General features: G+C 40.0%; 1 protein-coding gene across 5 annotated transcripts in view; it reads left to right on the top strand.

Moving 5' to 3' along the window:
* Positions 1–25,045, top strand: part of TCF20 (transcription factor 20) — a 130,162-nt gene that overhangs the window by 91,374 nt on the left and 13,743 nt on the right. For all 5 annotated transcript variants that reach the window (XM_059846567.1, XM_059846563.1, XM_059846568.1 and 2 more), the window contains one exon: positions 23,817–23,910. In XM_059846567.1, coding sequence (XP_059702550.1) covers positions 23,817–23,910 — 94 coding nt within the window. The remainder of the gene's footprint in view (positions 1–23,816; positions 23,911–25,045) is intronic.

Genomic DNA, 25,045 nt, shown 5'->3' with positions numbered 1-25,045 from the left:
CAAATACTGCTTACTTTTGGTATATGATAAGTAATATGTAGTCTTTCACTGCTCTCCACTATTCTGTCTAGATCCATTTTTTATCTGTTCATGAGACTGAACTTTCAGAGTCAGGGACAATTGTCTTGTGTGTGCACATTTTGTTTTGTTATAGAATCATAGAATGACTTGAATTGGAAGCGTCCTTAAAGATCAAACCCCTGCTGTGGGTAGGGACATCTTCCACTATACCAGGCTGCTTAGAGCCCCATCCAGTCTGGCCTTGAACACTTCAAGAAATAGACTGTCCACAACTGCTCTGAATAACTTCTTCCAATGCCTCACCACCTAAAGAATTTTTTCCTAATATCTCAGTTAAACCTACTCTTAGTTTGAAACCATTCACCCTGTCACTACATGTTCTTGTAAATAGTCTCTCTCTTGTATGTCGCCTTCAGGTACTGGAAGGCCACAATTAAGTCACCCTGAAGCCTTTTCTTTTCCAGACTGAACAATCCCAGTTCTCTCAGCCTTTCCTTGTAAGGAGAGATGCTCTGTCCCTTTAATCATTTTGGTGGCCTCCTCTGGACTTGCAAAGACTTTTTTGGTCTTTTTGCATAGACCAGAAAAGGTCTATGTCCTTTTTTGTGTGGAGGCCCCCAGAGCTGGATGCAGCACTGCAGGTGTGGTCTCACCAGAGCAGCGCAAAAGGGGCAGAATCCCCTCCTTCATCCTTACTGCCCACGCTCCTTGGATGCAGCCCAGGATACAATTGACTTTCTGGGCTGAGTGCACATTGTTGGGTTGTGTCCAGCCTCTTGTCCACCTGCACTCCCAAGTCCTTCTTGGCAAGGCTGCCCTTGATCCCTTCATCCCCCAGCTGGTGTTGATACCAGGGGTTGCCCCAACCCAGGTGCAGCACCTTGCACTGGGTCTTGTTAAGCTTCATGAGATTTCCATGTGCCCACTTTTGAATCTGTTCAGATCCCTATGGCTGGCATCCCATCCTTCAGGTGAGTGAAGAGCACCAATCAGCTTGGTGTTATCTGCAAGCTTTCTGAAGGTGCACTTGATCCCTTCATCTGTGTCATTAATGAAGACATTAAATAACTCTGGTCCCCATACAGACCCCTGAGGGACACCACTGGTCACTGATGCCCACTGGGACTCTGAGCTGTTGATCTCTACTCTCTTGGTGCACCTGTCCAACCAATTCCTCATCCATCTAATCTGTCAAAACCATCACTCTACAGTTTGTGGAGAAGGATGTTGTGTGGAACTGTCAAAAACCTTAAATTTCAAAAGCATTACATATAAATCCCATCCTCACCCTTTCCTAGGGAGGAAGGAGTCACTCTATCATAGAAAGCCACTAGGTTGGTCAGGCAGGACTTGCCCTTTGGTGAAGCTGTGCTGGCTGTCCCAAATCACCTTCCTGTCCCCTGTGTGCCTTAGCGCAGCTTCTAGGAGGATCTGTTCCATGATCTTCCCAGGCACGGAGGTGAGGCTGACAGGTTGCTAGTTCCTAGGGTCCTCCTTTCTGCCCCTTTTACAGATGTGTACAATGTTTCCCTTTTTCCACTCACCTGGGGTTTCACTGACTACCAACTTTTCAAATACCATGGAGCATGGTTTAGGAATTACATCAGCAAACTCTCTCAGGAATCTCAGATACATCTTTTCAGATCCCATAGACTTGTGTACGTTCACATTCCTTGGGTGTTCATTAACCTGATCATTGCATACAGTGGGAGGAACACTTGCCTGCCCCAGTCCCCATCCTGTCATCCATCCACTTGAGAGGTGTGGGAAGAGAGGTTGCCATTGAAGACTGGGGCAAAAAAGTTGAGTACCTTAGCCTTCTCCTTTTCTGTTGTTTGCCAACATTGTTTATGGAAGGGGGTACACCTTCTTTGTCCTTCCTTTTCTGGATAACCTACCTATAGAAGACCTTCCTGTTATTCCTTGCATTTCTTTTCAGGTTCAGTTCCAGCTTTGCCTCGGCCTTTCCTAGACTATCCCTGCACAACTGAACTTCATCCCTATACTCTTCCCATGTTACTTGTCCTTGTTTCCTCTGCCTGTGTCTTTTTTTCCCTTTAGTTTGACCAGGAGTTCCCTACCCAGCCATCCAGTCTCTTGCCTTCCTTGCTCAGTTTCTTGCTTCTGAGAATTGCTAGCTCTTGAACTCTACGGAAGACTTCCATAAAAATCTGCCAGCTCAGTTCTGCTCCTGTGATCCTGAGGGCCGTCTCGCAGGGTATCCTATTGAGTATCTCCTTGAAGAGCTGGAAGTTTGCTTTCCTGAAGTTCAGGGGCTTAACTTTGTTCCTTACCTGACCCATATCCCTCAGCACTGCAAAGTCCACCAATGCACAATTGCTCCAGCCCAGGCTGCCTCCCATCTTGACATTCCCAGTTAGTTCATTTACACTGGTGATCATCAAATCTAGTATCAAGTTCCTCTGATAGGGCTGTCACCTGGCTCAAGAAGCTATCTTCCATGCATTGCAGAGTTTCCTGGATTGCCTGCAGTTTACCTTGGTACTTTCCCAGTAGCTGTCAAGGTGGCTGAAGTCCCCCAGTAGGTTTGGAGTGTGTGAGCACGAAGCCTCCTGTAACTGGGGCAGGAAGGCTTTGTCAGTAGGCTCCCCTTGGTCAGGCAGCTGTAGCAGACCCCAGCCACAAGGGTCCTTTTGTTGCCTCAGTGTCTGATTTTTACCCACAGTCTTTCAACTTCTCCATGGCTGTTCTTCAGAGACAGCTCTTCACACTCAATGCGCCTCTTGACATAGAGGGCAACCCCTCCACCTCTCCCTCCTTTCTGTCTCTTCTGAACAGCTCATAGCCATTGATAGTCACGTTCCAGTCACACAATTTGTCCCAGCAAGTTTCAGTAATGGCAACAAGGTCATAACTGTCCAGCAGCATGGTGGCATCCAGCCCCTCCTTTGGTTTGTTGCTCATTCTGTGTGTTTTGGTGTAAAAGCACCTTGGCCACACTGTTGGCTGCATCACCTTCCCAGAGGAACACCCCTTAATTCCTTTGAGGTATTTCCCTGCTGGTATCCCTGTTGGCTTCTGTTACCTCAGGAGTCCCTGGCTCACCTCTGTAAGACTCCAAGTGTGCCCCAGTGTGGCCAGCACATTTCAGAGTCAAGGGCAGAGTGCCCTCACTACCACCTTGTTCCTCTAACCTTTGCATCTTATCCCACAGTTTGCCAAGAACAAGCCTAATACTGTCCCCCTCCCAAATCAGAGTTTAAAGCTCTGTATTGTGTCTCATGCAAACACAGTATCCTAACATGATGCTGGGCTCCTCTGTATAACATCCTCAAGTGTAATCTATTTATCACCCGTGTGACAAATAATGGAAAAGGTTTTCTTCTAGCACTTTTCTTTTCCTATTGTAGCAAGCTGTTGTGCTGGATTCTCCTCTGGAAGCAGTGTAACCTCATCCTTTCAGCTCACAGAGGGTTATGTGCAGCACTAAGACGGCCATGGGGTATTCAGAGGTGTGCCTGCCAGAAGCCATCCCCAGGCAGTGGAAAGGCTCTGTTGAGCTCAACTCTCCTGCCCTGCTGCCTGAGGAAAGCCTTCTGGCTCACACAGCTGACCTCCTATGCTTGTTGCATATGCTTTTTCTTTATCACCTCGGCGCTTTGCATTTTCTCTTTTTTCCTCTGACATGCAGTTCATTAGTGTTGCTGTCGTGGAAAAGCAGATGTGCAAATCAAGTAGCTGCTTCCTACCAGGAACAAGTAGAGAGATGCGTGCACAGGCACACAGGAATGTAGCTCTTCAATTTTGTCTATGGGTAAGGAAGGACATTAGCATATGGTATATGAAGGGTCATGATCCTGGAAGTGAATAATTCATGGATGTAACCCATTCTGTGCAAATTAAATATTCCCATAACTAAAAATTACATAAACTGTCTGTGGTACCAACAGGGTAAGTATGCACCATTTTAAACTGAATCCATACTGTTAAGTGAGTTGAAATATTTTCTTTAGACACCTGGCTCAGTTGCTGTTATTTATGTAGCACTCTAGTATAGAAATAGGAAACTTAAACCTCTAGTCAAAGGCCATTGATGTAGGTAGTGATAAAAGTAACCCATCCTGTGTTTCTTCTTCTCACACAAGCTCACCTATTTTTTATCACATGAAAGCTCATTATAGATTTTTTTTTTTCCCCTCCTGGACACCTATTTCTCACATGCTGTCCAAGATCAGAAAATAATTTTTCTTGCCAAATTGTTTCTTGTATGAATAAATGTCTGTCTTACTGCAGTTTTTTTGGCAACTGCCCCATAGTCAATCTCAAGAAAGGATTTTTATGTATGTGAAGGTGCTCAAAGATCAAATTGTACCAGATGCTCAAGAAGAATTCCTGAGAAGGTGTTATCTTAAAAAGGTTTATCAAACTGTGAAGTGACTCTCCAGAGCTTTGAGTTTTCCTTAAAGTCTGTTTTCACTCTGGACTGAAAATGGTGTGTGTTATCTGCTAAGCAGAAATCCAGGTGGTTTCCAAAGTGCTAGAATCTGCCTTTATGGAAGGCAAAAAGGTGTTCCTTTTACTCTGGTCACTCAGCACTGCTTTTTAGTTCTGAGAATGTGATCCAATTAATTGGGCTGCTTCAGATGCAGAATGACTTAATCCTTCTTATTATTTTGGGCTCATATAAGATACCGCAGCAGAAGAGCCCAACTGCCAAGGAGTCTGTCTCCCTCATAAACTGTTAATGCATAGTGATGGTGCTAATTGGCCTTCTTGCAGGTAGATTTTTTTTTTTTTTGTTCCAATGCCGACAAAATCTTGAACTGAGAAAATGCCATCTCCTCAGTGCTAGGTGATCCTGTTGCTTATAAAATGTTTTCTTTCAAATACTGTAGGTGGCTAGAAAGTTTCCTGTTTTGTCTATTTTTTCACCATTTTTCTGTTAATGAGAAGTTAATTTCCATGTAAGATGAAGTATTGGTTACCTTTGGAACTGGAAGAATTATGGAGTCACTTTGGTAGTTGTCAGCAGTTTTAATGTTCAGAAGAATTGATGGTCTTTATTCTCAGTATTAAATATATGAAGCTGTAAATGAAGAGAAGAACAATGCAGAGAACATTCTTTGTGTTAAGTTGAATCCAAGATAGTTCAGCTATTGTTTTCTAAAAAGCTGTTCACTAGGAGGTGGTATGCTGTTTCTTTCAGGGCTTTTTTGTAGGACGTGTTTTTTCCCCAAGGCAGAGGCTCTGGCCTAGCACATGTATTACTTCTGGTTAGGGTGGGGGTGTTTGTTTGTTTGTTTGTATTTTTTTCTTCTTCTACCCCTGCTCTTATCCGAATTGACCTTGCTGAAGATAAATGTAGCTTGTGTTCCTGCTGAGAGTGTTCTGTGAAAGGAAATCTTGTTTATCCCCCTTTTAAATATCTCTTTTAAAAGGAGTAAAAAACTTAATGCTTTTCTCGTCAGTCTCTGCATCTCTCCCAGCTTTAGAAATATTTTAATCCTTATACGTGGAAGGGAGTCCTTGGAACCTGTTTCCTTTGTTGCTCCTTATTGAAAAGATCATCTTGTATTTCAGTCTGGTGAACTTTGGAGTAACAAATGGGGAAGGGTGAAACCTGCCCATGATCTACAGTGGAGAAGATTCTGTGTTTTCTCTCACCAGTCTGTAATTTTGTATGTCCAGCTCTCCATGGATTCTCTTTCAAAGCCTGCTCTTCATGCAAAATGGAGAAATCTGCCTGCTTCATGACTCTTAACACGCCTGTTTTGAAGGTCTGTTAGACTTTAGTGATGAGAAGTTTAGAACCTAAATGCCTGAAGTCTCTTTCTCTTCAGCTTGATACTAGATATTTGAATTTTTCATGACTGTTAGGCAGTGGCAGCCTTGTGCCTCATGTTGCAAGTGTGTCTTTGTTAGTTTTAGAGTTAGAGGTAGGTTTGCATCTTACCCATATTTCACAGAGAACAGCTCCTGGTTTTGCACAGGTAAGTTGTTCTTGACTTAAGACTCCTGATAGTTAAATCTTCCACCATATCTTATTTGAAGGAAATTGCCTTTCTATAATACTTTGTTTACTCTGATGCTTTCATAGAATCATTTTCTTTTGTTTACCTCTACCATTCTGGACCCTAGCTGTAAATTGGGTAAAGAAAGGTGCCTGGAGGGATCACTAGGATTTAAGCTATTTATATTCTCAAATTTGGGAAATCAAAACCTAACAGAAAAGCTCCCACACTCTGTAAGTAATTGCTTATAAAAGGTTCCTGGCTGCATAGCTAATCAAGTGGCTAAGCCAGGGAATTGGTATGAACTGGGAAAATTGTGGCAGGTTAGCTGCCTTTGGCAAAACAAAGCAAAACAGTTTCTAGGCCCAGAAACCTGACTACTGTACTACCATGCAAGTATAAAGGTATCAGTTCATTCTGAATGTCTCATTTGGCACAGATGGGCTCTCTTATCCCTAAGCCAGACCAGGAGGGAGTTGCTGTCATGAGGTGGGATCCTGCTTTATCCTCTTTGTGAGCTGCTTGCTTCCACTACTTCACTTGCACTACATCTACCACATGTGCATTGGCACAGTGGGCTGATTTGTAGCCAGCTACTCCATCAGAAGACTAGCTTGGGGTGGGGAATCTTTATGCCAGATCAGCCATGTGACTCTGCTTACCCTCTGAACCATGTTTACTGTGTCTGAGAGGGAGTGTCCTTTCCACTGGTGATGATAACCATTAGATCAATTTAGCTGTAACATAAAATTGTGCCCAGGTGCCACCAGCACTTGAAAGGGTTTCAGGTCTATGGTACTACTATTTAATAGTGTTTGGAGAAGAATGTTAACATTTTATTCATCGTCTTTCTTTGTAGAGAAGAAAAACATGCAGAACCTAGTAATCTTTTTCTCCCTCAACCTCAAACCCACTTTTCCCCAGCCCCACAAACCAAAGCATGAAACCGAAAAAAAACCCCTCCAGTGGAATTCTGTGTTAGGTCAGGGTTCAACTGAAATAATAATCTGCTGCTTCAAAAATAACATGCCTGACAACACACAGGAAGGAGCAGTTATATTCCTACACCTAGAGCTGTGTTAGTAGGGACACATTTCAAGAGTAGGAAGAAGTGACACTGCAGCTTTTTAATTTTTCACTGTGGGGAAAGGGAAACCAGTAGCAGATATAAAATTACTGCCAGCAGTGGTTGGAAAAGGGGTGTATTGAGAACATTGTTTGCTTGTTTTTATCTCTGGGAACAGCTTTTAGCATGGTTTAGCCCTTCAAATGAGGATTGCCACAGAACCTTGAGGCACTTTCTACAGTTACCCTTAAAGTGGCTGAATTCCTGGTTTTCACTGACAGACTGTGCCCAAATACCTAGTTATCTGAGATGGAAATGTGCACACTAGCATAATACTCGTTTTCATTCCTCAGGAAATGGCAGCATCTTTAATATTTTTCTGCAGTGTTACAAAAATAAGAAGCATGAAATTTTGGGTGGAGGAGAAATTCTGAAAGACAGCTGAATGATGAACTTCAGATTTGGTTTTCTCAGAAAGGCATTGCCATCTGCTGTGCCACTGAAAGTCTGTGCTGTCATGACTCCTGCTCTGTAAGAGTAATCCTCCACAGGGAGGAGAACCTGGGAGGAGCCCCTGTTGTATCTCAGTTGACTGCCTTCCTCTCCTGGGGACCTGGAAGTGTGAATCACTGCTGCTGCAGCACTTGGTAGCTTACAGCAGCTCTGTGCATTGGTACCACAAGCCTTAAATGCTAAAAAGCTGAGCAGATAGAATCCACATGCACGTGTCTGATGCAAATGTTTCAATATCTTAAATTATCAGAAGCCAGTAATTACATTTGTGAAATGAAGTTGGTTTTCTTTAGCTTTGCTGGGAGTAGAAGTGAGGTGAATTTGGTGCAGCCTATTGGTGATTATGGACTGAAGGTGATAGGAAGCACATTTTAGCACATTTTAGTCATGATCTTGAGAATAATGTTGATGCTGGTAAGAGGAAAGATTCCAGTATTGACCCCTTTATAATGGGGAAGAAAGAAGATGCAGGGAAGTACTTTCTGTGCATCTTTATTAGCAGACTCCTTTGTCATTAATTTATCCCAAAGTACAGGCATTATGTCTGTGCTTGCATGTGGTTTTATATTTTACTGTTTGTCTTGCATGTGGAGTGAGGAAAGTGGAAAATAGATTTACTGACAATGGAGTGTTGGGAAAGAATAGGATGTTTACCCACTTCCATGAGTTGTAGCCAAGAGCACTGGAAACTTGTATGCAAAAAGCAGCTTGCTCATTCCACAGCTGCCTTTCTGTAAAGCATCAGGGATCCTCATAATTTCTGTACAGTTTTAATTTAAAAATACATTTAAGTAACTTAATTTTGAGGAAGCTCTTCCAAATGTGAATGGGGCCTTCTCTGTGCAGGAGATTTCTAGACAAAGCTTTAGAGCTTTTTGTCTGGCTTATCCACAAGCTTACACAGTCTATTTTTTGGTAAGATTTCAATTGCCTGTTACCATAGGGTGCCAAACTCTTACTAAATTTTCAATGGTGAGTGAATGCAATCCATTTATATGTCATTTTAGCTTGAATCTTTTTAAGCTGTGCTGGTAAAAAGCTTATTAAGATTCCCCAAAATTTTGGAGGAGAGTTGTTGCATTGTTGGTGTTTTGTTTTGTTAACTTAAAATAAATTTTTTAATTAAAAAATAATTTAAACTTAGAAAAATACTTAAAAAATTAAAATTTAAAACTTTAAACATTAAAATTTAAAAACATAAAAAAATTTTTAAGCCAATTTTTCAAACTTAGACTAATTCCAGATGGATTGTCACTTCAGTTGTATTCCTTTTGCTTTCATAGAAGAACACTTCTAGCAAATTAGGCCATGCCTCTGTATTTAAAATGGTCTATATTTTATTACAGTTGGGCAAAAATGCAAACTTAAACGTATTTTTCCTGATTTTTCGGAAAAAATTTTTTTTTTTCATAATTCATCTGTCTTATTGACTTTGAAAATAAGTCAATTTCTGAAGGTAAGAATTCATTACTTTCCTTTAGATAATATTTAGTAGATTATTAGAATTGCATTCTTTCGTAAGATTTTTTTAAATAAAAAAATCTACAATTTTTTCATTTCATTTTTAAATAAACGTTAGATTGAATTCTTTGATCACTGAATAAGCAAGAATAATGCTTCAATTATACTGGTGTTTTACTGTTCATAATAAAGGAAAGCTCTCCAAGCATGGCAATGCAAACCAAGTTCATAAAAAGTTATCTACACAAGGCTTTTTGCCAGATTTGGATAGGAATTCTGCAGGCAAAATTGGGACACTTACTGATGGTGGTATGAAATTACTTTAAAACCATGAATTCACAGGATGATTTGGGTTGGAAGAGACCTTACAGGAATACTTCCATGAGACCAGGCTGTTCAAAACCACATCCAACCTGGCCTTGAAGACTTCCAGGGATGTGGGGCATCCAGAGGTTCTCTGTACAGCATTCCAGTGCTTCATCCTCACTGTAAAGAATTTCCTCCTTATACCTACTTTAAATCTATTCCCCATTGTTCTGTCACTCTCTGCCCATGTTGAAAGTTGCTCTCTATCAATTTTATAAGCCCCTTTAGGTGCTGGAAGGGTCTGTAAGGTCTCCCTGAAGCCTTCTCTCCAGGCTGAACAACCCCAGCTCTCTCTGTCTTCATAGCAAAGGTGCTCCTGCCCTCTCATCATCTTTGTGGCTTTATAGAAAGCAGGTTTTAAACTTTCTTCTTTTCAAAAGTAGATTTCAATCTGTTCATTATAAGCCTAGTTATATAACCTCAATATATTTTTTAATTAGAGAAATATGTTCTGAAAGAGGTTAGATTAATTTCCCTAGATTTAGAAAGATGAGTAAAAATAAAACTGAAGTATGATGAGTATTCATGTAATAATTTTAGAAACTACAGCAAAATTATAACTAGTTTTTTTGCCTTAAAGAATGTTACTCTACAGAGAAAAGAACTGGAGAAAAGAAGTTCTTTCTGTGCAGCACATTGTGCCTGAGGTTATGGAAGGAGCCAGAAGAGTAGTTTGAGTTCCCTGAATCGTAAACCCAACCTTCTTAGCTAATTTATACTATGCTGCTCTTATCCTGTTGTGCTCTGGCTAGTTTGTTGACAGAGGAAATATTTTTCAAACAATTTTATACACTTAGCTGGACTCTGTGTAGAGGATAGTCTTCATGGATAGAGCACTTTGGCAAAAAGTTATTAATAAGCCTTTATTGTTATGGATTGGATCCCAGCCAGCTGCTTAGTGATTCAAGTTTAATTGCATGATGATTAGTTTTCATTAGTAAGCAATTAGCATTCAACAGCAGTCTTGTAGTGCTAAAACTATGGGTAAGCATAAGTGGCTAGAGCCATGTTGAGGGAGAAGGTCTGTAGCTGGAGATGTGGGCACAGAGCTGTTTGGAATATGGGAATAAGGATTCTGAGCTTAGTTGACCTCATCAGCTTGTTCCTACTGCAGCATTAAGTCAGGAGGCTGGATGGGAGTGGGGAATGGAGCAAATGTCCAGAGGAGCACAGCCTGCACATCGGGCACAGGGACTGGCTGTGGATTAGCTCGAGTGTAGGGAGTTAACAAAATAATCATCATCCTGAAAAGGCCCTTTGAAGGTCTGAGTTGCTCCCAGAGTAACATTGGTTTTCATAGACTCGTCCCTCTCCTTGCCACAACTAAAACTCCTTTTTCAAAATTCCCCTCTGAATTGGTGAAATTCCTTTATTTCTTTGATAGCAGCCCTTGGTTGTTTTGTGCCACTGTGGGGTAAATTAGGAAAAAGATGAGTGCAGGGCAAGGACTGGGGGAAGTGAAGTGGATGAGGGCAGAGGGAGGTAGGAGTGTAGCAAAAGGTCAAGGCTTCTTTGTGTTAGAGGTACAAATGAGTGAAGAGTAAACTATTTCTGCTTCACTGAGGAATCTGTTGTGAAGATGAAATATGGTGGTAATTTCACCTAGGCTAAATTAGGGTTGTTAGAAGCCATTCTTCTTGTCCACACCTCCCCTTCTCCCAGCAGTAGTGCTCTGTGACTGAAGCAAGTTAGGTGGGTGATCTAGCCAACAAATCCTCCCTCACCCCATTCACGTTTTAATCAGGCTAATTTTTGGCTGGACTGGCTTTCTTGACTTTCAGTGTCAATATTGATACAGAGAAATGCTAGGCATAGGAGGGGGCTGCAGGCTGTGCAAGAGCAAACTCAGGTCTTAAAATGATTTGGAAGTGGGGAGCCTGGTCAAGATCCTGATTTCAGATGAAAAGTTCTTCCAAAATGATATTACTAATTATGCAAAGTAGTAAATTAAAAAAAAAAAAGAAAAAAAGGAACAGTTTAAAGATTGTCTAAGGTGGTTCTCAAATGTATGTATTTACTACTGATGTCAAGTACATCCATCTCATTGTCTAGACATAGGAAAAGATGGGGGTTTTCTTTATTATGATGATCCCATGATTCAGAAGCACTAGGGACTGGATGCTGGATGCTCCCTCCCTCCCCCCGCCCCGGCCTACTTTGCCAGCTGGAGTAGCCTACACCAGACATTTCCTTCCAGTTGAAAGGTCTCAAGTAGCTACAGTTTGTTCTGAGAAATTCTGACAGTGCTCAGTGCGTGGCTTTAATGCTGTAAATCTACTTAAGTTGTCTTCAGACTTGCCATAGGAGGCAGAATAGCAGTGTAGGAAATTCTAGCCCAAGGCACAAGGCAGTGCTGAGTGGCAAAGCCTTCCCAGGGCTTTGGGTGTTGCAGCTGCACTGTTTGTCACCACCTGAGCTGCTGGTGGTAAAAATAGATTGCATATGCCTTGCTGAGGTCTGGCTGCACAACTGATTGTAGCATAAGTACATTCAGGTCTTATCTCAGCCAGCTGATTGTTGCCTGGGTCATAAGCTTTCCTTCTGTTTGAGAAAATACTTAGAGCTGATGTGGATGTACCGTCTTCATTTACTAGTGATTTTTCCCCCCATTTCTGTCTTGCATATTTTCTTTTGATTTGTGCTTATAACCAGGAGACTTAACTCAGCTGTATTTCTTTTTCTCATGGCTAGTCATTTCACAACATGGTTTTGTTGTTACTTTGCACTAGACTGCTATTAATTGCAGCTTTTCTTGTGCTTCCAAATCCTTTATTCTTACTGAGAACTCATACTTGCTAAATATCTGAAAGTTATTGATGATTAAAGGCAACTGACCAGCTTCATAAAAGACTTACTGCTAAGGGAGGGGAAGGAGGAGGAGGGCATCCTGGCACAAATCTCTGAAATGGGGACTTTCACTGAAGGATTCTGCGGCTCAATGTGAAGCTTAAAAGGAAAAGAAAAAGGTGGGTGGGAATGGGAGGGAAAAGTAAGTTCATGTGCTAGAGTTCAGGTATGAGAACTGTGAACTTTTCTGACTTTGTGCCTGTGCTGTCAGAAATTGCCTGTATGGCCTTTGACAAATCATCTAATTATTCTGTAAAGTAGTCTTTAAGATTACTTACTTTGTGACCATTAAGGCAAATTGGTAGGGTGCTTTGAAAGTACAGTATGTGTTTAAGTTGTCAGATGTTCTCAATTAAATTGGAAGATTAGGGAGCTGATACAATGTTTCATGGTTTAGTTGCATAGGTGTAATGGCAGGAAGATAAATTTAAGTTTGTTCATGTATCATTTAGAGTCAGGTCCAAAAAGATAATAAAAATATTTTGTAATGTGTTCATTTGCTGTTAGCTTTCTCTTTTCTTGTAAAAGGTTAAAATGCTGAAAATACTAATAGCAATGTACTCATCCCATATGTAAATTTATTGTTATATATAATTGTTAAGTTTCTTCTTGGGGAGTAACTCTCCAAGTTAAATTTAATCACTAAAATTTCAGAGTTGACACAGTTCATAATTGATGCTTTCCAGAAAACCAACATTATTTTTTTTGTTTAACGTTAACTTTAGGAAATTGTTTAGAAAAATCCAGTGCTCACATTATAGGTACATAAAACTCTTTTACAGTGGTTTTTATGCAGTCTTAAGTCCTGTACTTAAATTTAATTATTCTTCCTTTGAAGTGTTGCAGTTTAACCTTGGGAGGTATGAGGATTCTTTAGTGATGCCACATGGTACCACTTGAAGCAGAAACTTTCAGAGGAAGTTCCTGGGGAACAGGAGTACAAATAGCAACCAATAAATTCAGTTTCCTGGACAAATAGCTATAAGAAGAATTGTCTATTCTGAAGCTGTCTTAACAAAGAAGTCTTTAATGTTGACTTACTCTTCTGCTTTTGGGCTGTAGCCTTCAGAAGATGAAGGAATAAGCTAGAAGAGGATGTGTTTATGTAAAATAAAAGAAAAACAAAACAAAAACACCTGAATCCTTTGATTTCTACCTCAGGTGAAAAAAAGATTGAAATTTCTTTGATCTTGTCCAGTGATTTTTTTCTAGTAATCTATGGCTCATCCTAGCCCTTTTTTCATAGCATAGATTGATCTAGATTTATAAAACTGAAGGTGTTTCTTGCAAATTAATAATATTATTGCCTTTACCATGATTCAGCAGTGTTCTGAGCCCAGAAGATCTTCATTAGTCCTTTCCCTTCAGATCTCAGGAGAACCCCATCTAATCCTTAGATGGAGGAAGTTCTTCTTTCAGGAGAACCACATTATGTCTGTCCTTTAAAGAAACTACTGACACTACCTCAGCTGCTGTATAATATCCAGCTGGAATGCCATCCAGGCTTGGACTGCTGCTATTTATATTTTCTGCCTCTTCTAAACTGCTGCTAGCTCATACCATGTTTTCCTGTGTCGTGTCTGTGACAAGCCTACAGACACTCCATGTTCTTATATAAATTCAGTTTAGAATTTATGAACAGTACCTATTATTGCAATGGGCAGTTTAAGCACCATATATATTATTATGGTTTTGGTTTTTTTCTGATGATTATTGAGTAATGAATCAACATATTCCTTTCTAAACCCATTCAAATTTTTGGCCAGCGAATATTACATTGCATAGAGCACCTTCTGTCTATCTGGGGACATTTCATCAATATATGCTAATTGTCTACTTGCCCTCAGCTGTGATTGATGATTTAGTGCTGTGGTTCATAAGATTGTAATTTTTTTTTTTTTTTTTTAAATTGATACATTACTTGAGAGCTTATCACTAAAGAGAGATCTACTGGCTTGCAGGCATTTCTCTTTCTGCAAGGCGTTGCACCTTTACCTCTTCTCTTGGATTCACCTTCTGCTGCTTTTCCTCAGTGGTGGCAACAGCCACCAGTGACCTCAGGAATACTGGTGTGCCCTTCATTACTCCTTATTGGAGCTCTGCTGCCAACCACTGCTTCTGTGGCTTTCTGGAGGAGCTGTCTTCTTTCTTTAATGGTATTGATTAGTAGTTTCCTTTGCTACCTTTTTTCTAGAGACAAGTTCTTTATTTTCCAGTAAGATAACATTGTACTTTTTTCCCCTCTCCTTGCAGTGAAATGTGTTTTGACTGTGCAGCAGTTGTTCTTCAGACCTCAATTTAAGAATTGGTATTCTTAGTACTAAGTGCAGTTTCGATGGAATGCTGTCAGGAACATTTGTTGTTCTAAACGGTCATTTTCACATTCCTACTTCTGTCACATTCATCTGCCCACATCCTATTTTTTTATGCCTCAAGCATAAGGAACTCATCATTATTTTACCTGCTTTTATCCTGCTGCTTTTTCTTCTTTCAGTTTCAAGAACTTAAGGTTTACTTCCAATCAGTACACCCTGGCTAATTTTATAATTTCCTAAATTAAGTGCTTCACTTTCAAAACCCCGCACATTTACCTTTGTTTTTCTTCATGCATTTCTTCAAAGCCCTTCTTGTCTGGGATTTGTGCTGAATAATTGGATATGCTTAGCCTGCTGCTGAGATGGACTCTGCCCAACGCTGCTGGCTCAGTCTCACCGTTCCTATTTCATCCCTTTGCATCCACCAACGCTTTGTTCTCTGTTACCGAAGTGTCTTGCACAGTGGGGCTCTGTTTATAATGAAGGCTTGCACGGATTATTACAAGTAATGACAAATGGTGTATTTCTGTCCAGTGTTACAAGTCTTTGAGTCATTGACAGGATGGGTTTGTGCTGCACCCTTTTTCCTGTCAGGTTGCACAGATATGTAATATCTTGTCCAAATACTTTGCATTTACAGTTTGCTTTTATCAAAAGTATTTATTTTTAAGCCTTTATAAAGATTTTGTTTCTGTTGTATCCACTGCTCCTAATAACCTAGTAATTGTGTCTTAATGAACCAATCTTTTTTGTTTGTTTGTTTTGAACCTTTTAGTAAATACTCAGCATCATCTCTTTTTTTTCTTTCGTTAGAAAAAAGCTGGCTCTGTTATGCAGTTTGCCTCTTGAAAACCTTGAGTTTATTGCATTTTCTTGTTTATGTCATGTTTTTTCCTTTTTTATATCACTCCAGATATTGATACTCAAAGCTATTGCTTTTTTGGTAATTAATTTATCCAAAATCTCTTTGATTATGATGGAGATGTTGCTTTCTTTTAAGGTAACTGCATGCTGTTGTTTTATGCTCTATGTGGTAGGTCTTGCATTAAATAGAAATTCACTATATATGTGGATATTTCCTGTAATCAGTATCCAAGATGGCTGGGAAATAAATCTAGTACTGGTAGAAAATTCAACTGGAGTAAATGCTGTCTTGCTGACTGTGCTGTTCCCACAACTCGGTGTCCTTATCACATAATCACTGCTTGAAAATTTGAATTTCTTTTTCCTCTTTTAAGTCTGCCTTTCTATCTTTCAAACCTTTTTGTAACTAAATTGCACTATTGTTGCATGTTTAATTCCCCAAATGAATAGTCAAGATAACATAAACTGTATTATTTTTCTGCTAGACTTGCATACTTCGGCAAATTCAAATCCCTATACTTGCATGTGGTTTTCTGAAATGTTTCTCCCATTCAGGGTGGCTCTTTGAATCAAAGGAAACAAGATTTACACATTTCTTGGCTTGTTGGACTTGGTGGTCTATATATTATTTTAATATTCCTTTTAGAATCTGAAATGGCTACGTAGGTTGTACTTAGCCTGTTTAACTGAAATTAAACATGCTTTTGCAGCACCATTTAAAATTACTGGTTTTGTTAATTTTGCTGCTGGTTTTGTTAATTTTGCTACATCTGTTTTAGTTAGCCACTGGTTGACTCTTGAAGGACCTAACCTCTATTCTGGTTCAGTTACACTGGGTCTTTTTCCTTTGGGTTTTTCCTCCTTCTGTTGTGTGGAAGAGGCGGGAAGGGTTCATCCCCCTTCAAGTCTTACTTGGCTCTTCAGCAGTCTCATGTATTCATGCACATTTAAGCCTTTGATCACTCCACCAAGTGAATGAACAGGCTTGTAAGGAGTAGTGAACATGAGTTTATCACTGTGGTTTGAATTTCAGTCTTTTATATAGTGTACAGTTTAGCTCAACCTTCCTGTTAGGGAGGTAAAACTAAAGAGTCTTAAAAACTTGTAACCAAACAGTATTTATTTGGTGCCTGCATTCTTTTTGATAATCATGGGGGATGGGGGTTTGTTGTTTATTGTAGAATTTCACACTCATATCTCTTAGTCTTCACAAGAACTGCCTTTCCAGACAGGTGCAAAAGTACCTTCTGTTGTGGTGTCCTGTCTCCAGCAATGGCCATGTGTTTACCACTTCACTGCATGTGTTCAGAGATTTGTAGTAAACTAGGCATGTGCAGAATGATAGTTGCATATTTTCTCCCTCCTTTCAGCAGCCACAGCTTTAGAGTTGTAGCTTTGGTATCCCTGTGTTTACCAGGCAGAGGCATACCTATCCTTGATGAACTGGTCTAATCTGTTTTTAAACTTGCTTTTTTTTTTCTTTTGCTAGTGCAGCATTCTTTAGCAATGACTTTTAGTTACTTGAGTGAAAAAAAACAGGTTTATGTTACATTTGAACCTGCTCTTCCTTCTTGGAAATGGCTAAGAATCATTCTCTTATGTGCATCATATTGGATTTTGTAGGTTTCAATCCCCCTTCAATTCTCTCTTTTCCAAAATACTTAGACTTCTCTTATATACAAGTTCTTTACATTCCTAGTTATCTCTGTGGTCTGTCCATTTTTGTTTCTGATAAGTTGTACTCCTTTCTTGAGAGCGTCACCAGAACCACACACAATATTACCATGTCAGGCTGCTACAAGAGTAACAGACAGGCATCATGAACATTTGAGTTTCATTATGGATTTCTTTCCTAAATAACTGCTTACATTTTGGCTGTCCTTTTTTGTGCTTGCGGGGACTGCATGATGTTTCTGTCTAGGATGACTACTAATACTTTCCTCTGAGTAGTAAAAGCTACTTTAGAATCTAACATCATGTCTGTGCATAGGTGAAAATATTTTTCATACATCACCTTGCACTTAACAATAGTAATTTTCATCTCCATTTTATCCATGGCTGTGAGATGGTTTTGCAGCTTTTTACTATCACTTTGAGGTCTGGCTACCCTGGATAATTTTACAAACTTCACAAGTTTTCACATCTTATTGTTCACCCCCCTTCTTGAGAGTCTCTATAAGGGCAGTTAAATAGCTGAAGTGTCTGCATAGGACCTTAAAATTATTGCTGGCAAACCATTCTTTGTTAAAATGAAATGTTTGTTTCTGTTCTTGTTGCATTCTATTTTTCCTTCTAGTTGAGGGTAATGAAACGCTCTGCTCTTACTTTCAAGTGCTTCTGTTCTAGTATAATCAGTTTCACATGTATTGAATTGGATTTTCCATTTTTAAGACATTTTCCAGCTCTTGGATTTCTTGTGGGTTTTTTTTTTTCTATGCCATCCATTTTGAGCTGCAGCTTCCCTTTGTGCTTCAGCAGCCTGTGCAGCGCTGCAGTTCTAACTTTTTATCATGTTTCCTAATGCACCTTTATTAGTATAGCATTTTCCAGATCATTGATTTGTCTGTTTGCTGAAATCTTGGAATCTAAATTTGTCCTTAGTTTCTTGGCTTGAAGACAGCTGTCCAGTTTTACTTCTGAAATATTATCCTTTATTATTTGATTTGCTTGCTACAGGAAGATATCATCATTGGCAAGAGATGCCTTTTTGTGATGCAGGTTTAAAGATTTTTATCTTTCTAATTGTGGGGTTCATTTTACTGATACTCTGTGTCTGGTTTTTTTGATAAGTTAAAATTGTTTGTCAGGAAATGTAAACTAATAGTACTGTGTCCTTTAGTACTGGTTGTTATCTCTAGTCTCAGTCACATAAACAATTTTTTTCCTTAACCAGTATCTGCACATCAGAGTGGAAGTACTCTTTTCCTCTCCTGTTTCCTAAAAATGTCTTCCCACCTTGCTTTTTTTCATCATGGTCCCTTTTTGCAGAAGTGTTCCAAAATCACGTGTTTCTTTCTCCTGTAGTAAGCAGTATATGTATGTATACACACACACACTTATTTATTTTTATTTTTTTCTTGTAGCTTTTTGGAATAAGTTGTCTCTTTGTATCCCACTTTCCAGGAAAGAGAATGTGGCTGCCTGCTGTTTCTGTTGCCCTTTCGCCTGGATATTAAATCCGAGCCTCTGCCGAGCCTGCCAACTGTTTAATCAGAAATAGTCAGAAGGCCCTCCTTCCTAATATTGCAGCTGACTCTGAAGTCCTCATTATCTTACATCTGCATTTGTGCAGTGCAATTATATAGAAGCAATTCTTTTCCTAAAAGCTTATAATTGAAACAGGAGAAGGAGAGAGTATGAAAAATACATATACCATGTAAAGCAAAGACTTGTACCTTTATAATTAATGCCACGTATATTTCACTTTTTGCTTGCTTTGCTTTGTAAATAACCTTCACTTGCTGCTTTCCATTTTACTCCTTTTCTGCATTCTTGATGCTGGTATGGGAGAAGGGGCAAAACAAGGAGATGCCTAGAAAGCAAAGCAAAGGAAAAAGAAAGAAAACAAACCAAAGGAAAAACTGATCAATGGAAGAGAGGAAGCCAAGAGGTCTGAGCTATAGGGGATATAAATGCTGATCAAGAAGGGATGCTTCGTATTACAGACAGTAGAAAATATGATCCTGTTGTGAATGTCCTGGTGTAAACTGGTTTGGTAATTGTTCAGCAAGGAAGATGGCTGAGGAGTCATCTGAAAACACCTTACGTTAGTGTTACAAGCAATTTCTGCTTCTAAGCAGCTGTTCCTGCTCCTGCTAGAATATTTTGGAAGGGCTAGTTAGCAGTTTCCATCCTCCCACCAGCGAAACCATGTCCTTAGTACTGTAGGATTCCAGTACTAAGAAGTACTTTATCTAAGGACAAAGATACTGTCTGTGTCAGTGCAGAGCCAAAGTGAGCAAGTGAGTGCTTTACTTGAGCAGCTTGGGGCTCTGGTTTTCACAAGGCTAAGAGCTTTGTGCTTGTTCAGGAGGAGGAAGGTAGGTAGCTCAGGATATCTTTATGTTACAGCACTTCCGTGGAGTTGGGTACAAATCTGAAGGAAGCAAAAAAGGTGCTCAAAAGCATACTCTTATTGCATATAGCAGTGTGGTCTCAGAAGAGTGAAAGAAGAGATTGCAAGGGGGAAAAAAGCCAAGCATAAAGCAAAAGAAATGTAGTTGGTAGATGCTGTAGCATTTTAAATGAATCAGAGTTGTCATGCTGCCACTGTGGTAGCTGTCCCTCAACTGTTCATACTTCCAGGTTGGCTCTTACTTCATTTTGGTAGACACAGAATGATGAGCTGTAGCAGGGAAGGAATGGGCTTCTAATAGTGGGGAGAGGTAGAGACAATGTATCTGGCTTTAATACTATTGATAATTTAGTTCATGGGATGGAGTGTCTCTTCTAAATGGCACTTTTCGGTCTCTCCAGCCTATTCTAAGTGAGATATATGTGCCTTGTGGTCAGAGATGAATTGTGGAGATAGGACCTATGAATCAGTCTTTGCTATGTGGTCTCTTTTTTCCCTCTTTTTTTTTTTTTTCTTTTTTTTTTTTTTTTTTTTTTTTTTACATTTAAGCCAAGAGTTGATTAGATGCCTGGCAATGATTACTATCCATTGGCACCTCCCACTGGGAGCACACTCCAAGTACCAGCCTTCAGCTCTTTAAAGCAGGGGAGGTTAAGCAGGCTGCTTACTGAGCAAAAGGAATTTCTCTTCCCAGGAGAGCTGGAGTGCTGTTTCTCTGGCTAAGAATGCTATAATTCCTTTACAAGTGACAAGCAGGCTGCTACCATCTGCTGGCGAATGGCTGCAGGATGGTGGAGTTTGGGTGAAAATTTGCTGGTGGACCAAGAGAACAATTAGTCATCATTATGCTGAACTTACACATTTCCTGTAAGAAGTTCTGTGATCTTATTTTGGTGTTAGAATATTTCCTAGTTGTAGTGTACATATTTTTTATTTTGAAGCATAACTACGTGAGATGAGAAATGTAGCTAACCAAAGCTACAGAAAGTACCAGCAGGAACGAGGCATCTTTTTACCTTTTAAGGCACAGCAGCTCTGTCTTGGAAAAGAAGAGTGAGACCATCCAGAAATTTTTTAAGCACTTTTTTTTGTCTTCATGGGAACACCTGGGTGCGTTTGGAAACCATGTGGCACTACATGATGATAGTCTCTTTCAAAGATAAGGTGATAGACTCGGAAGTTGTTTTAGAACCACGCAGCTTTGTAGGGCGTCTGCTTTGTTCAGTCACTCAGGTGTGCCAAGAAGGAAGAACTCGGAAAAAAGAATAGTTATTGTGAATGTGGTTCCCTTACCTTCCCCTGAAAGAAGCAGATGGTTGGGGGTCCCGGGAGGTAGAAGAAATGGGGCCATTAGACTGTCAGCGGCTTGTGAAAAGCAGAAGCATCTGCCAGAGTGGAGACTTGTTCAGCAGCAGGGGAGCCAGCAGCAGCAGATGATCTCTGCCTTGAGCCGTCAGTGGCATAGTCATCCACTGGGGAATTGCTGTTGTGGGCGTAGCACAGGTAACCTTGGTAAAATCTCTGTTTGTCTGCCAGACTTAAAAAAAGGGGCAGTGAAGGCTCAATGCACATGCACTGGCATCTTAACTACCCACTTTTACTGTCTAATCACTCCTAAAATCACAAACAATTTTAAAGCATTCCTTACCCATTCTCAGCTGAAAATTTGTCAAAATGCTTGTCATGTTTCAGAATGGGATTTTCAGAATAGTGACATCAACCATGCTGGATGCACCAAAGAGTAAGTTCAAAAAATAAATTACCTTTTGGAAAAGTATCAAAAATTTTGCTAGAGGTCTTGTTTTCTGTTGTATCACACACCATACTCTTTTAAAACATGCCTTTTTAGTGTTAAGAAATATTTTATATAGCTGCAGTTCAATCTCTGCAGCTGTAGTTCTTATGCTCTTATTGACTGCTCTGCACAGGACACAGTGTTCCAGGGGAGAATGACCTTCTGTTGCAACAGTGTGATGGTACGTAAAAGATGAGATAAAGTGGGGAGGACAGAATGCCTCTGAGGAACAAGAGTAGAAATTCATATCTGCATTCAAAAAGAATAGTCAATTTGGGTTCTCTCCTGTTAGAATAATTAATCCCAGTCAGCCACATCTAAAAGCAAGAATAAAGTACGCAGGTACAGAGCTCTGTTTCAGAACTCCTCAAGCTGCACTTTGTGAGTCCTTGGCATAGGTGAATCTGGGACTGTTGCCAGTACATAATATCTTTCTAGAGTTTACTTCAGAGCCAGGAAAAGACATTTTCTGTTGATGAAGTTTGGTTTTACTCCCATGGGAGAGTGAATTACGTTGCAGTTTGGCTAGTGGTCTGTATATTTTGGTGCACATTTCAGTATTGGTTTAGCCTCTTTTTTTAATCTTTGGAAACTTGCATTGATGTTCTGACAGGCAATAATAAGCTGCTTGTGTGTCTCTTTCTAGGCCTCAGGGACACTTCCCTTGCATCATAAATACTGCAGTAGTTTGTCGTGCTTAGAATATAGACACAATTCAGTAGGAAGCACTGACGATCAGGCTCAGGATGCTTTGGCATACCCATAAAGAGAAGGTGTTACTCAAAACTGCAGTTGTAGATGTCACGAGAACTGACGTCTCACAAGCTTTTCTGTTAGTTGCATCTGCTTTGATTTGAAGAGGGCCCCCTGGTTTATGGCTGGAGCTAGTTTTGCTTTCATCTTCATTCAGGCATTTAAATACAAACTATAGTTATCTCTGCATAGCATAGAATAGTAGGAAGGACAATAACTGTCAGGTATTCTCAGAGGGTTTGAAAATTCTGTAATCAACGCCCTTTTTACTGTGCCGAGTGAGAAACTTCGCTGTGGCTGTTAGCTTTGGCCACAACTGTTCTGCAGATCTCCACTGCAGCATGTGTGCTGATCGGGGATTGAAGACGTGTGGGCCAGGGGATGTGGCTGTGTTGGCAGACACGAGCATCCCCGTATGGTGGGAAGGCCGTGCTCGTGTCTGGTGCCAGGTGCGCTGCTGGCTTGGGCAGCTGCTCGTGTGCGGTGCAGGTGCGGCTCTCGCTGGTAGCGGCAATAGAGCAGCGTAGTTTGACACCGGCTTTTCCAGTAGCAGCAGTGATTTTAGATCGTGTCATCATCCCTGTGTGCAGGCAGGGACCAAAGGGAACTTCTCACAGCCTGAATTCAAGGTGAATTGTACCAATTATACAGGGCTTTATTATGGTGTTGGTTGTATTTAGCAGAATAAACAAAATTCCTGTCTTTTTAAAGTGTGACTCAAAAATTATGGTAGTTCCTCTCTTTGTTTTCTGCCACTAGTTAATTCACTTCTTAATTTTTAAATAGTAGCAGTCTCCTAGCATTTGGTGAATTCTACCAGGTATGGCTACATCTTTTTTTAGGGGAGAAATGTCAACCTGTCAGAAATCAGCTTTCATCAGAATCAGATTAGTTAACAAAAATCACTTAGTGTATACATTCAAGAAATAAAACAGCTATCTCAATGAGATGTGCTCTAGAATTACTTCTTTAGGTCATTTCTTAAGTCATTCAGGATGAAGTAAACGGGTGAGAGACTTTCTTTCTGCTTTCACAATTGTCTGATATTATGGTCGAATACATCATTGACTAGTTGAGCTAGGATTTAACTAATGAAAATTGAACGTGGTCATCAGATGAGTCTGAGCTACTTTGACAGTAATTGTATGAGCATCCTTGTTGCACTGCAATTGTGCTTTTTGGACATGTGCCATTTCTGTGATGATGAGGTGTTTTGCCATGATGGCATCTTCTCCTGCTCCAGATAAACCTTTTCTGATCACCTGTGAAAAAACATTGAACTTGGCCATGATCATCTTCAGCTGCTAGTGATAGTGAGAATGATGTAACCAAATTACTTTTATGGTGGTGTCTTATAAATCATTATTTGTCATGCTAATTCTCCTTTTAAAGCTCCTGTAGGTTCAAAGCCACTCTTTTTCCTCCTATTTTAATAGTGATGTCATTGTCAGGTACTGAAACACAGGCCAGTAAAACAGATTTGAGAAGTATTTCAAATTGTTTCTGAATGGTTGAACATTTGTATCTCTTGCCTGCGTAGCACAACTGAAAAGTTCATAGTTTGAAAGAGCTTATGTTGTTACTTGTTTGAAAGATCTTTTTGGTGTGGTGTAGAAAGATAGAGTTTAACATGATTTATCAAAAAAATTGTTCTGGAATAAACATGATTTATGAAGTAATAGTGCTGGTTGATAAAATTCCCAGGAAAATACAGGTATTCAGAAAAATGGCTGCAATCTTCATTACTGTTTTTTGGTTTCCCTTTCAGAAATGTTCCCATTGCCAGGAACCAGGAGCCACCTTAGGCTGCTACAACAAAGGCTGCTCCTTCCGATACCATTACCCATGTGCCATCGATGCAGGTAGGAACAAATGACAACTGAATTCCATAATTACTCAAATCATACTACACAAAATAATTCTGAGGTATTTTACAAATTACTTCCTCTCAGTTTTTCTCCTGCTGTGAAGATAAAGTAATGAAAATGGCGAGAAAAGGCATGCAATAAACAGCGTACAGTAACAGGTTGGGACAAGATGGAGCTTGTAATAAAAAAGAATCTGCCTGAAAGAGCAGAAGCAGCCTGGTTTGGGGGAGTGCAGCTGCAGTGACTGAAATTTGGCTGCAGTGTGAGAACTGATCACTCTTTTCTTGCCAAAAATAGAAACCCTTTGTTAAAAGGATGTAAGTCAGCAGCAAGGGGTTTCTTCTTTCAGGGTTATATTCCTATGGGTGGTCCTAGTAAAGATTTCAAGTGTTTGTGTTTGTAGAATCATCAGTACCATTTGCAGCACAACCATCCTTCTCTCTTCTAAGAAGCACTTCAGCCAGTCTCTTGAGTAGGTCCAATTTCATCCTTATATAAGCTAATTGTTTGCATGATACTATTTCTAGCTCCGAGCCTGGGCTTGTGAGTTTGGTGGGTTTTGTGCAGTAATGACAGTTTTTCATGGAGATAAACTTTGTTCTGGGGTAAAAAAGAATTCAACCTAAGAGTAAATAATACCCCACTTTTCCAGTCCCTTGTAACTCACTTCTGTCATACAAAACGTGGTCTGATAACAAGCAGGAAAGGATTCAAGACTACAACTCTAGACTGGAAAATAATTGCAAGCTTCCTGTTTGTTATTCCAATTCTGCAGCAACCCACTTGTTCACCACCCATTTTATGCTGTCTTCCAAATGTTAGAGTATTTGAAGTAGGAATGATGCTCATTTCTGTATTACTGCACTGCACCTCTCACTGTGAAGTCCCACCCTATTGGAGATGTGCATTTTATTCTAATCGGAATGTTATTTTAAAATTAACATTGCAGTGGAATATTCTAGTACCACAGTACTACTATCAGAGAGAGAGTCCTTGACTTCACATGAAAGAAAGATTATTCAGGTTGCAAAAATTACATACTCAAAAAGTACCAGAAATAAGGGTGTCCATGTAATTGTAGTGTTGGTCTTTTATGAATCTATCTTACAGTAATCACCTAATTAAAGGC

The sequence above is a fragment of the Haemorhous mexicanus genome, chromosome 5 (assembly GCF_027477595.1).
Source record: "Haemorhous mexicanus isolate bHaeMex1 chromosome 5, bHaeMex1.pri, whole genome shotgun sequence".
Taxonomy (NCBI): Eukaryota; Metazoa; Chordata; class Aves; order Passeriformes; family Fringillidae; genus Haemorhous; species Haemorhous mexicanus.
The sequence above is the reverse complement of the archived record's forward strand: the minus strand, read 5'-3'. Positions and strand labels throughout refer to the sequence as shown.